This window comes from Triturus cristatus, chromosome 2_2 (assembly GCF_964204655.1).
Source record: "Triturus cristatus chromosome 2_2, aTriCri1.1, whole genome shotgun sequence".
In the NCBI taxonomy this organism is placed as follows: Eukaryota; Metazoa; Chordata; class Amphibia; order Caudata; family Salamandridae; genus Triturus; species Triturus cristatus.
This window is the reverse complement of record NC_140582.1, coordinates 1,037,195,481-1,037,209,978: the sequence shown is the minus strand read 5'-3', so window position 1 is coordinate 1,037,209,978 and position 14,498 is coordinate 1,037,195,481. Positions and strand designations below refer to the sequence as shown.

Sequence of the window (14,498 nt, the reverse complement as noted above, 5' to 3'; positions counted from 1 at the left end):
ATAAACATTCATTCTCCTCGTTACACCATCCTCAAGATTGTGTGGGATTTTGGTTCAAATCCATGTGTATAAGTCTTTGTAACTATGAGTTTGCGTCGAAAGACATGGGTAAGTGCACGGGAGTGCCCATACACCACCCACGAAATGCCTCCCTGATGCCATTTGCATGGCTTTGTAAATACTAAAAGGGATTTTGTGCCAGGTCTGCAGTAAAAACAGTAATGCAAACCTGACACAAAAGCTTTTTAAATCTGGCCCAAACTTTTTGATATCAAAGCTAACAGATTTAATTCCACACAGCTGATCCATGGTGTGACTTGCACCATCATGATCTTAAATCCTGGCAGTAGTAAACCATTCTTTCATGTCAACACTAGTTATTTATAGCACTACTGTTACAAAGAGATGACGCAGAGCAGTACAAGAGATTTCTTTATTCACCTCTCCACAACCACAGGTTTCAGTCAGCTGTATAATCTTCAGGTCATAACAGTCATGGTACATTCCAACAGGGCTAGGGCAGGAGGGAGATGGAATGTACCACATACATATATTGTAACACACCTCCCATGCAAGGGAGGAAAATCTGAGGAGTTACAGCATAAGGAAAGACACAAAAGAAAGGCAACAGGAAAGGGAGCCAAGGAGGGCTCAGGAAAGACTGGAACAAGAAAAAAGAAAAAGATGGGGTAAAAATATGGGAAAAGCAAAAAGAGGTCACTTTTTACAGTAGTCATTTTGCCAAACAGGAAAAAATTGAGTTCTCTGTGATCTCCTGGGAACATTAAGAGTTGCGTCCATAACAGCATTACCACGAACAGGGTGTGTACACCGGGCACAAGAGTGGGCATGTGTGGAACATTCTTGTCTATTGCAAAAACAACAGTTGATGGACAGAATGCAGAACAATGTCATACATTCACTCCAGTACAGAGATCTGGGCCTAAATCCATCGTTTTTTTGCTCACCATGCCATTCCAGTTTGAACCCAGCCATATGCACATCAGTCTTGACCCTGTGCCTCATGGGAACAGTCCAGCCCGAACTGCCAAGCCAGGTTCTCCCTGGACTGAAAACAAGCATCCTAGGACCAGTTTCGGGGTTTCACCCCTCTTCAGCCAGGATAGCTTGATTCCAGTGGCATGGAGAGCACGGGACTCACGTCTGAGCATACCCGTCCCACTCGGGGTGGCAAATGCAAAAACAACAGTTGATGGACAGAATGCAGAACAACGTCATACATTCACCCCAGTACTGAGATCTGGGCCTAAATCCATTGTTTTGTGCTCACCATGCCATTCCAATTTGAACCCAGCCATATGCACATCAGTCTTGACCCTGTGCCTCATGGGAACAGTCCAGCCCGAATTGCCAAGCCAGGTCCTCCCTGGACTGAAAACAAGCATCCTAGGACCGGTTTCGGGGTTTCACTCCTCTTCAGCCAGGATAGCTTGATTTCAGTGGCATGGAGAGCACGGGACTCACGTCTGAGCATACCCATCCCACTCGGGGTCAAGACTGATTTGCATAAGGCCAGTTCTAAACTGGGGTGGCATGGTGAGCAAAAGAATGATGGATTTAACCCAGATCTCTTGACTGGGGGTGAATGTTTTGATTTGTTCTGCATTCCGTCCATCAATTGTGTGTCTTTTACAATCTTGTCCATACCCCAGGTTTGCTCATTTTTTAGATGAACAGCATTCCTGCCTAACCTAGCTATTCTGATAGGATCAGAGTACGCAGAAACATCTTTCCTCTGTGGTTTAGGAAGAGCAATATGAACCCAATCCCTCTCATGGAAGACTGAGAGTTTCACATGCTTGGTTTGGTCATATCTGCTTTTGTACTTGTTCTGGTGAGAAGCAATTCTCATATAGATGTTGCTCCTGTCTACAGCACACACACCCTTGTTTATTAACAAGGTAGCAGATAGTTTGGTCTTTGTGATTCAACCCTTTAGGGATGTGAAAGGAGCAATACCTGTAACACAATTAGGTGTAGTGTGATACGCCCACAAAGTGTCACATAGGGCAGCAACGGCAGGGATACTTAGTGATTCCGCCCTTTGCAAACACTCTTTAATTCATCTTTTCCACCAACCCCTTTGCCCTAGGGCAATATAATTCTGTCTTATGGTGTACAATTTGAAGATCAGACAAAAACTCTTTCATGACTTCGGATGTGAACTGAACCCCGTTATCCGTCACTAAAATGTCCGGGACACCTTCTTTGAAAAATACTCCTTCTAAGAACTGGATAAGGGCATTGGTATCGATTTGATGTACACATTTAAACACTACTCAGCGAGTGTGATAGCCCTCTATCACAAGGATGTAATGCTCATTCAGCATTTTAAGATTTAGGGTGCCAATAATATCAAGCTCTAACTTAGACCAAGGGCTATCCGGGACCTCCACAGGTGGAAGGGGCAGTTGCCTAGCCTGGTGGGTTCTGTCACTGACTCTGCACTCCATACAGTCTTTCACCTAGGTCTCCACCATGGTATCCATACCTGGCCACCAGTAACCAAGGCATATTTTGTGTTTTTGTAAGGCTACGCCCTAAATGTCCCTCTTCTGCCAACTTCACAATTTGTTCCCTTAGTTTCTCTGGCGGAACAATTTTCTCTCCCCTGCACGCCATGCCGCCCTGAATACTGAGCTCAAACCTTATATCCCAGTATTTAGACAATAAAGGAGGAATTATATTTCTAATAGGCCAACAATTCCTTATGCATTCTCTAAATGAAACCAACTCCATGTCAGACATTACACATTCATTCCACTCTTCCTTATTGAAGCTTGTCAGTTTAAGAACATCATTGTCATCCTCTATGTCAGTTTTGTCATCCACATCGTGGGAGAGCGTGACAAAAAATCTTCAACTATGTTCTGTGCACCTGGTAAATACTTCTCCTTAAAATTGTATCCTTCCAGTCCTTGGATCCATCTAGCTATCCTGGGTGTGGTTCTGGCAGATCCCTTCCATGTGAAAGCATACACTAAAGGCTTATGGTCAGTTTTTATGGTAAAAGGGATTACCCATAAAAAGAATTTGAAATGTCTCACTGCCCAAAAACAAACAAGAGCCTCTTTTTCAACAACCAAATAGTTCTTCTCAGCTCCTTTTAGAGCCTTAGAGGCAAAAGCAACAACTTGTTCATTTCCGTCCACCCACTATGTCAAACTGGCCCCTAAACCGTTGTTTCTAGCATCTGTGCTTAAAACAGTAGGTTTAGTAGGATCAAATCTGCCAAAGGAGGGAGCTGCAACAATACCGGCGTTTAAAGCATCATGACACTCTTTGCTCCAATTGAATGGGGCTTTGGCTTTTAGTAAACCCTGCAAAGGTTCCACCATACTGGCATAGTTCTTTACAAATGTAGAATAGTACTCCAACAGTGCCAAAAACGATTTAAGATCCTCTGTGTTGGTTGGAGGAACCGTGTCCTGAATGGCTTTCACTAAGTTCAACTTGGGTTTCATGCCATCCTGTGAAATGGTGTATCCTAAGTATTCTACGGACCCCACCCCAATACGACATTTTTCCTTCTTAAGAGTGAGCCCAACCTTTTGTAAATTTGTTAACACCCTCCTAAGCATTATGTCATGTTCTTCCACATGCTTGCCATGGATGAGGATGTCGTCTTGGAAGTATAGCGTTTCAGGGATGTCTCTCAAAACATGTTGCATGATCCTCCTAAAAGCGGCTGCAGCAAACACCAGACCAAAAGGCATGCATAGGTACTGGACCGCACCTAGGGGAGTGACAAAAGAAGTGAGGAGGCATGAATCCAGATGCAATTCTTCCAGGTGGTACGCAGAAGAGAGATCCAAGACAGTAAAACAACATGCCCCCTTAATCAAGGTGAGTATTTCATGGATGCATGGCAGGGGATGCATGTCCACCCATATGTTGCTCAGATCAAAGGGTCACCCCTCCCCAAACCCAGCTTATCAGTGAATACATCAGGAAAATCACTACAGGCATCCTTCCCACTCACCGACGGATCAACCAAAAGTACCTGATCAGGACTGTTAGGGTCTAATTTAATTCTCAGCTCATTTTGATGCCTCCAACCTAGTAAGTTAGATCCCTTCTCTGTGACACATTTTACCCACAGTGTTCCTACCTTTAAATCCGATTCCCATAGTTGCCATACCCAATAACGGTATAGGGTCACCATTGTACCTACCCGGTTTGATGTCTGGCATTTGTAGGTTCTATTGCAGGTCAGGAAATAACTTTGTAAAAAGATTTACATCCACCATAGTGTAAGGGGAGCATGAATCTGCCAACACCTTAAAGCTGTTTGGTGTCTAAAGTGATACTACAAGAAGGGAAACTCATTGTTTCATTGCCACCACCGTGTAATTGGAAAATTAGTTTTGTTTTAAGTGAACTGTCTTTTCCAATAGTTAACATTGGTTTGGGACGCTGCTCATTACACAGCCTTGCTAAAAGGCCTCTATTGCCACATGTGTGGCACACTACTGCTCTGGCCTGACAGGAAACATTGTTGGCCAGATGATTTGGACTCTCACATCTATAGCATTTGAGTTTGTTACTACACAATACCGGATTCATATTTTTATTCCTATTTTCTTTCCCAGTAATTTGTTTATGGCATTTATCTCATTATGACTGCCACCACCTTCTTTCATTTCTTTCATGCAGTCAGCGGTATGCTCAATGCCTACAGCAATGTCAACAGCTTCTTTGAGATCCGGGTTGACCACTAAAAGTCTGTCTTGAATCTTGGAGTTGTTGTTACAACTTACCAACTGATCCTTGATGAGGAAATCCATTAAACCTTCAAAAGCATGCTTGTTTGCTAACCCTTTCAACGCAGCAATGTACAACTTTACTTTTTCACTCTTCGCTTATGCTCTCGAAAAAACATTTGTGACTTTCCAACACAACATAGAGTTTTTCTCCAAAATGCTTTTCCAATTTGCTTAACGCTACATTGTTAACGTTCTCATCACCATCACTTTCTTCTTCATCATCTTGAGAAGATACTGAAATGTTGTCATATGTTTTGCAACCTTCAACTCCCAAATTGTGGAGCAAGATGTATAGCTTACGCAATGGAGAAACATCTCTCCTCCAATAGCTACGAGATAAGATTCCAAAAGACCTATCCACTGTTTCCATGGCAGATTAAGTTCCCCAACTTCATTCAGAAAAGGAGGTGGTTGTGACATATGAGCTTCAGCCATAGTGATTGGAGAAGAAAATGCAGATAAAAACAGTTCCAGGGAAAGATGCCAAACAACAGAAGAAGCATACACGCCCCTATAATGATCAATACAAGAAGGTATGCAGTTCCTAAAATTGGAGGAGAGAGACGACAGCAGGACTAGGTGTTTTTTTAGTAGGTCTGACGGTGTACTTGCCGCTGACTAACCATGAGTATCCCAGCTACACTTTTTAGCCTCCGCGACAGTTGCCCCTTTACCGTCTCTCCTGCTCCTAGCTTCCCACGTTGTTTCATTGCTATTTGCTGATTTTTAGGCTGTCTTTATATCGTGTACGACTCCGTTCAGGATACTAGGTAATTCCAAGTGTCCTTCCTGCCTTGAGTTGTTGACGACTGATGCTAACCCCAATGGGGTGAGTTCCATTTTCTGCTACCACAGTACAGTGGTTGTCACACTGTACTTTTCTCATGAGCCAAATAGCTTGTTTTTAACTCACATGGCTGTCATGTTGTTTTGAATTGTTTATCACGATGGGTTTAAAGAATGCCATATTACGAGAGGACACTTAAGTTTGTTCATAATTTGTGTTGGACTACATCAACGATTTATTTGTGTAATGCTTCGTGTTTTGTTTTAATAGGTCAGTCATTGAATGTCAGGTACCATACAGTAGGTTTTAGGTTTTAGGTTTGGTTAATCAGGGTCAGATTACCAGACAACCAACCACGGTGTAGATAGCTTTTTACTTAGGTCCTGACGAATTGCCACTAGATCTGAGGACTATTCAGGCAAGAAACATGTTGACCACTTGATAGTGCGCCTTCCCTGAAACATTATTTCAGTATTGCGCCACCCTGTTTTTAATCAGGTTGGAAGACTCGCTGATTAAAATAATTTTCTGGAGTACTTCCATACCCTGTTTTAATTCTCATTCTGAGCATTCACCTGCACCACAATTATCTACACACTTAGGCCCCTCACTCCCACGGCACCCAACGGCACTTTGGAATAAAAGACCTCCGGCAAAGAGTCCCTCATAGGGAGCCTGTCAGGTATTGCAGTGCCGAACTGACAAGGAGTACCCACCATTTGTGTTATATTCGAGAGAGAGAATTTGTGTTCAACCACCCTCCTATTAAGTTCTTTCAAGTCAAAGCAAAGCCTAATAGAATTATTGGACTTGTGGGCCACAACAATGGGAGCCAACCACTCTGTTATCTCAACTTGCTCAATGACAACTTCACTACAAAGCCTATTTAATTATATTTAACAGCATCCCTAACACCATAAAGTATATTCCTTGCAGGAAAAAGGGATAGCAGTCACTTTAAGCGTTATATCATGCATATAATTCTTCAAACATCCAATGTTTCTAGAAAAAAACAGAGGGGAACTCTGACACAGTTAACTTGGACTTGGAGATTTTCATCGGGGTTCAGCGTAATGCCTAGTAATTCTTGATGGGATGCAGTACAGTATCCACAATTACAGGGACGTAAACTGTACCATCTGCTTTATTACCTTTAAAGTTTAAATGTTCTTCAAAATATCTAACTAACTTTACTGGCCTGCCGCCATAGGCATAAGGCTTGATGTCTTGTTCTAATAACTCAGATTTTCCTTTAAAGTGTTTATCAAACATCACATCAGCTATTAAGTTCAAATGTGCACCAGAATCTATCATGACTTTTATGCCAATGTCCTTCATCATTACCACATCAATGGGATGACCAACATCTTCAATGACTCCATTAATGCTATCTGAAATGTCTAAAAGGAATGGTTCATTAACTGTGCCTACTTCATTGACTTTATCTTAGCTTTTTCATTAGTCCTTTTATTACTTTTAGGACTAGGGCCCCTTTTAGGGCACTTCCCTTAATGTCCCTGTTCGACATGGCATCCTTGGCATGATTTCCTCCTCATTTTGTTCCTTCAGGCCTCTTGTTTTAACTGACTTTTTTTTTCATTGGCCTTAGGACTCTGTGCACTTTACCACTGCTAACCAGGGCTAAAGTGCTTTTGCTCTCCCCTTAAAACATGGTAACATTAGCTTATACCCAATTGACATATTTAATTTACTTCTAAGTCCCTAGTAAAGTGGCACTACATGTGCCTAGGGCCTGTACATTAAATGCTAATAGTGAGCCTCCATTTAAGAAGCGTTTGTTTGTGCAGTTTAAACTGCCATTTCCACCTGGCAAAATAAACCTTTTGCCAGGCCAAACTTCACTTTTTTATATATAGAAGTCACCCCTCTTTAGGCCCTGGAAAGCCACAAGGGCAGGGTGCAGAGTATTTAAAAAATTGGACATATACTTTTAAGTTTTACATGTTCTAGTAGTGAAAAACTCTTACATTTATTTTTTCACTACTGCAAGGCCTATCTCTACCATAGGATGACATTAGAGTTGCCTTATTACATTTTATGAGTGTCATTTCCAAATGGGAAGAGATGACCAATTCATGTTTGGTGTCTCTGGAATCACAATTCAAAATCCTAAATTATGGTTAAATTGTATTTCTGAAAACGCCACTTTTAGAAAGTTGACATTTTCTTGCTATTTGGTGCCTGCAACCTGTCTCTGGGTAACATGACTGGGTATGAGTGACAGTTGGGCTTTATGTAATCTTCCTAGACAGCCACACACATCGGGAGCTTAGGTGTGACTTAATGGACCATCACTGGCACGAGGGGGAGGAGGAGGTGGGCACATCCCCACTTGCAGTTGAGTAGGCTGTGTCCTGCATCCACACAAAGAGATGCATACCCTGTGGAGTTAGTCTGGAGCCAGGTCCAAGAAGGCAGAGCATCTGAGCACTTTATAGGCATGCCCCTAGAACCTTCTCCCCACTTCAAATATAGGAACGCAAAGGGGTTTGATCCAGTAGGCCTAATATGCAGGGAGAGATCAGATCAAAACACAAGAATTCTCAAAGACCCCCACACAACCATTAATCAACATTAATTCAAGGAACACTACGTACACATCAATCTCATGTGTTTGAGTATTTATCTGATTTCACATATATTCTTTTTTAATATTTGTCATTTTTATGATAATTACATATATCTGGTACAATCAAAACACTACTATAAACAAACTACGTCGAAAACGATCAAAACAAATCACAACACAATATAACACTAAACATGGAAATGATTCAAAGGTACATTATCTGCTGAACAAACAGGAGTTGTTGCCAATAAGTCCAAAATAACTCTCTCCAATGATTGTCTTACTCCATGTGTATAGCATGGGGTTATATAGCCAGTATTACGTTCCCACACTCAATGGTGTCCAAATAAAGTGTATGTTTCTTTTTAGAGTGAATTGATTCTAAACAATAAGTTTATGCTTGAGGTGGGACTTCCAATAAATCCCCATAGAAAAGTGCCAAGGCGTTTCAACCTCAAAAAGTGTAGCTGTATGTACAAGTCTTTTAGGAGATCATCATTAGGGCAAAGAAAAATACTCATTCAGTCGAAGCTAAACCGTGTGAATGCACACATCGTGTGTGCGACCGAGGGGTGGCCGTCTCAGTGTCGGCAATCGCTAGAGGGTGTTTTTTTTGTTTGCTATCAGCCGCCCTTTTGAATTGTAACCTGTACCCACTTCCGTCAATGGTCCCCGTCCTACTTCAAATCAATTGCGCCATCTCCCCACTTCAAAGGCACAACTGTGTATAAAAGAACCTCTGACATCTACTCTTCAATACACTTCTGGAACTGTGGATACTCTGCCAGGAAGAAGGACTGTTGTGCTGCTACAAGGACTGCCACTCTGCTGGACTGCTGCTCTAAAGAAACTGCTGCCCTGCTGTGCTGACCTGCTGCCTGATGCCCTCTTGCCTGGGGAGGAAGACCTGGACCTGTAACTTCATCTTGAACCTCGGACCACAGAGTTACTCAAAAGGGCTGGTCTCCTGATTAAAGCCTCCCCAACCAGCTCCTGGACCCAGCAGCAGCACGCTACTGACCCCCCTCGTGGAGCCTCTCAGGTCCTGGATGCTTGGAGTGACCCACAGGCTCTTTAAATCAAGCTTTTAGGCTGTTTATGACCGTGAATAGGCCAGTTCGCACAGAGATGCGCAACGAAATTCAGAGCGAGCCACCGCTTTCCCACAGCAAGCATCAATTACCCGCGGAAGACCAACGTCATGAAGCACTAGCCCACCCTTCCATGTCGTCCGGCCTGCTCTTCGCACAATGTCACCTACCATCCACGACACTCTCCTTGCTTCTCACAACCCTCTACAACACAAACAAGACTCGTGGCAAAAACTGGAGAAGGGAAACCTCCAGCGGGGCTAATCTGGGACTGTGTCTGACCTGCGCTCGATCGCAGTCGGCCTGAAATGTTGATTTTGATCCAGCGCAACCAGATAGCTGCGGTTGGCACTTTCTGCTTTTAGGCACTAAATTGCAGTTTATTTTAAAACAAATAACTCTGGTTCGACTGATTGGATATTTGTCATTTTAATCTTGTTTTATTTATTTAATTAGGCTCCTTTTTTAAATCTGTTTTGAGATCTTTTGTGTGGTGTTTTCACTGTTTTACTGTTTGAAGTGTTGCACAAATACTTCACACATTGCCTCTATGTTAAGCCTGACTGCTCTGTGCCAATCTACCATAGGGTTGAGCACAGGTTAATTTGGGGTTTGCTTGTGCCTTACCCCAACTAGGATTTGGGTTGCTGCTTGATCAGGGCTCATACCCCAGTCAGCCACTAATCCAATTTCTAGCAGTCCTTTTATCCAAAAACCAAAATGAAGGTCCAAATTTCAAACGAATGATTAAGATGTTATTTATTTAAAGATAAGGACACCAACCTCCAACAACAGCTTTCTCTCCAGCTCTCCAATCAGCAGCTCTCCCAAGAGAAGATTGTAGAAAATACACTCACATAAGCAAAGCCAGATATCACTCAAGTCAAAAGGAAAATTTGAAAACAGAACCCCACTGATTACAGTGTAGAAATAGGAACTTTGGACTTATTATTTTGATGACCTGAAGATAGCTAAATATATATATTTTATGGCTTCTGAATTACCACATGAGATGCACCCAATTGAAAAACATTATATGGTGGCATATCAATGGAATCCAATGGACAGTGGAGGGCTCCAATGCAGGCGGTAAGACTCATAGAAGAAGATGCATACCGTTCGTAGGGATAACGAAGGGATAACGAAGGAAGGGATAACGAAGAAGGATCTTGATGGAGCACCCGAAGAGGTGAGTACCAATCAGGCGATCAAGAGGGTCTGGTGGAGACAACCATAGACTAATTTAAAAGGTTGCACAGAATGAAGATGTAGATGCAAGGGCAAGGGTCCTAGCACTGACAGTGAGGACTAAAATGATCATTACAAAGAAACAGTGGCTCTGGTTCAGGAAAAAAGAGACCTTAATGTGTTGTATATGTACCTTTAGCATGTTATATTAGTGTATTCTGCTTAAAGTAAACATTTTTTCTTTTTTCCTCACCCAGGGAGACTCAGGAGGACCGCTGGCCTGTCAGGCTGGAAAGGTGTCATACCTGTACGGAATCATCAGCTGGGGAGATGGATGTGGCCTGAAGCCTGGCGTTTATACCAAAGTGTCTAAGTTTGTGGACTGGATTCACTCTAAAACCAATACCAAAAAACCAGTACACAACTAGCACTACCCCGGGAGGCGCTGCTGAGAAAATTGAAAGCACTCTCTGCATTAGTTAGCTTAAAATGTACGTGATCTGTACCACCCTCTCTGGCTATATGAAGACAGTCGTTTCCAAGTGTGAAAATATTTAATACCCACTGTGTTTATTTTATAAAATGAACGGGCATGTTAAAATAAATTCAGATCAGATGTGCATCCTCTCACAGGGAGTGTGTATTAAGCGCCATGCTGACTGCTCTATTTACTGTTGGTGGATGTGTCGGGAATTTAAGGAAATCCTGACTGTTTTCATATGCTCTTCTCTTTTTTCAGATCTCAAGTGCTTATACGTTTATAACATTAAGCTCCTGGCTTTGCTCTTGAAAGTTTTGGCGTGGTTTAGGATGGGAACCAATCACAATATTTGGGGACCTCTTGACAGGATGCTCCTGGCATCTCCCCCTCTCTCATTGAGCTTCCTCTGGGTGTTCCTGACTGGGCTTCTCCTGCTACAGGACCAAGCACCCTCATTTCCTCCCCGCAGGCAGGTTTCTAGGTGCTAGGCAGACTGTCATCTCTTCCAGCAAAAAGTGCAGACTCTCTCAGAGGTGATGTTAGCTCACCTCTGAGAGAAGGGCTGTCATGCAGAGAGCAGCCCTGGTCACACTGCAGCCCTTCTAGTACTCTATGAAGCATTCCCTTCTTTGGCCATAAAGAGCTTGGAAATGGAATGAAATATGGTGGTTTGGGTCCCACTCTAATACTCATTTTCCAAACAGGAAATGGGGATCCACTGTCCACGTTTTCATTGCTGATTTGGGTTGGTTTTCTTTCAAATGTCATTTTCTGACTTTGCCAAGACAGTCTTTTTGCAAGTTGATGTTTCTCACAGCCTGTATCAATGATGTTAGCTCCAAGCAGGAGTATCCAAAGCATTTCTGAGATAGTAATCTGACAGACAAAAGAGCATGCCCTGTCTAGAAAAGTCCTCACCTTGCACAACAGACACTGCAGTCTCACCACACACTCTTAACGATTCATCAAATGAAGCATTCCAGTAGTCCTCTCCTAAGAATGACATCAATGAAACTTGAAAGGTAACCCTGGCTCCATAAGTACTTATGTCCGTGTATAGATCTCTGCCCACAAGCCACAGGAATGCCGTTAATACACTTCCTCTGTCCAGGGGAAGCTGTATCCACCCTCCTTCTTATGCAATGCTACACTAGGAGCCAAAATGGATCGCATTGGTCCTAGAGCCTCATCACACACAGCCCAACTACCACACGTGTTGCAAGCCCGCAGCACATGCCTGTACTCAACAATAACACAGAATTTCAGCACAAGGATCTGGAACTCACATAAAAGTAAAACTTTACAAAAGAGGCGTCAGTAGACCTTTGACACAGAAAAAAGATCTAGTAATACTGATGATTCACAAAACATTGCCACACTGCCATCACTGTTTTATGCAATTACCCAACACTAATATGCTTGGTGTGGCCCTCCTGGACACAGAGTAGGTTCTGGGCCTTGGTACTATGGACAGACCAAGCAAGATTAGGTTGATTGCAGTGCCACATGCAGTCGGGCCCTAAGGTTGAGGAACACGCCTGTTTACCATGCAGGCAACAATTCCGTCCCAACAATTGTTTTGTTACAACTACTAAATGGTAGACTGACTTAAAGTCTAGTCTGAAAAACATCTTGCATTGGTAATTATCCATATAATCTCACATATCTTGTGGAGGGGAGGCCCAACTCACCAGACTGCACAATTTAAGATTTGAAGATAAATGCATAAATGCACCTCTTTAACTTTTTGCGTTCTATGGCAATTGGAGACAATCTAAATGGAGAATCATTAGTTTTATTAATACCCTCTTTGCACATTTCTCAAGCACTTAAGACAACTCCATCCAAATGCTTAAAGATACACCCTCCAATATATGCACCCTTGGGTGTGACTCCTCCTTCATTGTGATGTGAAGTTGGAAATCCTTCAATTCACTCATGCCTTCTTTGAAAACAACCATACACTTTAACAACAATCCTTCTAACTCATTCTACTACAAACACACAACTCATCCTCTATTGTGATTTATATTCTTCTACTTGGCCTTAGCACCATCACTACCAGTGCTGGTGACATCACCCCATGCCTCTGTGTCTGTTTTCAGCCACATACATGATCCTTTCTTCAAAATTGCCTTTAAAAGCAAAACTGGTGCAAAAATATCCCACCAAATTAATTGCTACTCCCCCAAATGCCTCTAGACTCACTTGGGTTCATTCAGCTTCACAACGTTCCAAATGTTTTCAAGCCTATTTTCTAAGAAAATGTGAATCTGTGCTCCTGGAACAATCATTTGATCAAGTTTGACTCAACGCACATCAATCTCTGATATAGAATCCTCAATCATTGGATTAAAATCAGCAAGTAACAAATCTTCATTCATCGTACTCTCTTCTATTTCAAATCAGACCATCTTGCTCTCCTGGAGTTCATTTGCTTCACTTACAAGATTCACATGGGCCCTTTTGCTAATATCTCCACATAGCGAAGAAAAATTCCACAAATGCTGCACGCCAAAATTTTGAACTTGCTAAATGCTGCAATAAACCAGACCTGAAACATGCCTCCCTTCTGCCTGTATTATGTGGACGTACAAAACAATGAATTCCAAGTTCATGGTTCTCACAGCAAGTAGCAATGATGTTAGCTTTAAGCAGACGTATTCAAAACAAGGGCACAATAAAGTGTGCGCTCTCTGAAGCTTGAAGTAGTAATTGGACAGACAAAAGGGCATGCCCTGTCTAGAAACTTTCTCACCTTGCGCAACAGACATGGCAATCTTACCCTGTTGCAGGGATTCTGCACCTACACAGAACTATGCGCACGAAAACAGGACCTTGGTGTATAGAGGTGTACCAACCTATCACCTTAGTACCCAAAATCCCAAAATCCCAAAATCGACAAGCTGTAGCGTCTCATTCGTTCTCCTCCCAAAATCACAAAGCTTCAAATGATTAGACAATCCAGAACACAACACTCCGACTCTCAGGAATATCGGTAGCAAGACATACCCTTTCGCTCGCTCCCTCGTACTTGTCCACAATTAGAATTATCAGCGTCACTGTAATAGTTCAAAATGTTTATTTTAACTATCGTGCTCTAAAATACAGTATACAAGTCACTACCAGCAGCAAAATGCATAAACTCAGAACATTTAGCATTGTTACAATTCCATAGAGTACGAAGGGGGAAGTCATTTTATAAAGACAGTGGAAAAAGGACTATAATGCCTAACCAACCTCCCCTTGGCTGGAAGAAGTTTATTTATATAAAAGAAGATCTCTGGGCTTTGACAGCAGACCACATACCTTAAAGCCTGGATGTAAGGTTTACATCCTAGGAACAGCATAGCTCTTCTCCATGAAAAAGGCTTCCTCCAAGTGTGTGTTAAAACAACAAGCATCCCCGTAATATCAAAACATGAGTCTCCAGGATTGCAGCTTTGTTTAGCATGTTATGTCTAGGTGCTAGAGCCTGACCAGAACAAAATAACAAGGGGCATTGTTTATTGACCTTGTACAACGTGTTGAGACTAAACTCCAGTAACTCAGTAGAGAACGTGAAAGGCAGACA

General features: G+C 42.4%; 1 protein-coding gene across 2 annotated transcripts in view; it reads left to right on the top strand.

The window, feature by feature from the left end:
* The window catches only part of HGFAC (HGF activator), an 882,006-nt gene extending 870,943 nt beyond the window's left edge, over positions 1-11,063 (top strand). For both annotated transcript variants that reach the window (XM_085642492.1, XM_085642493.1), the window contains one exon: positions 10,701-11,063. In XM_085642492.1, the coding sequence (XP_085498618.1) occupies positions 10,701-10,871 (171 nt within the window). In that variant the 3' untranslated portion in view covers positions 10,872-11,063. The remainder of the gene's footprint in view (positions 1-10,700) is intronic.
* Positions 11,064-14,498: the final 3,435 nt, after the last annotated feature.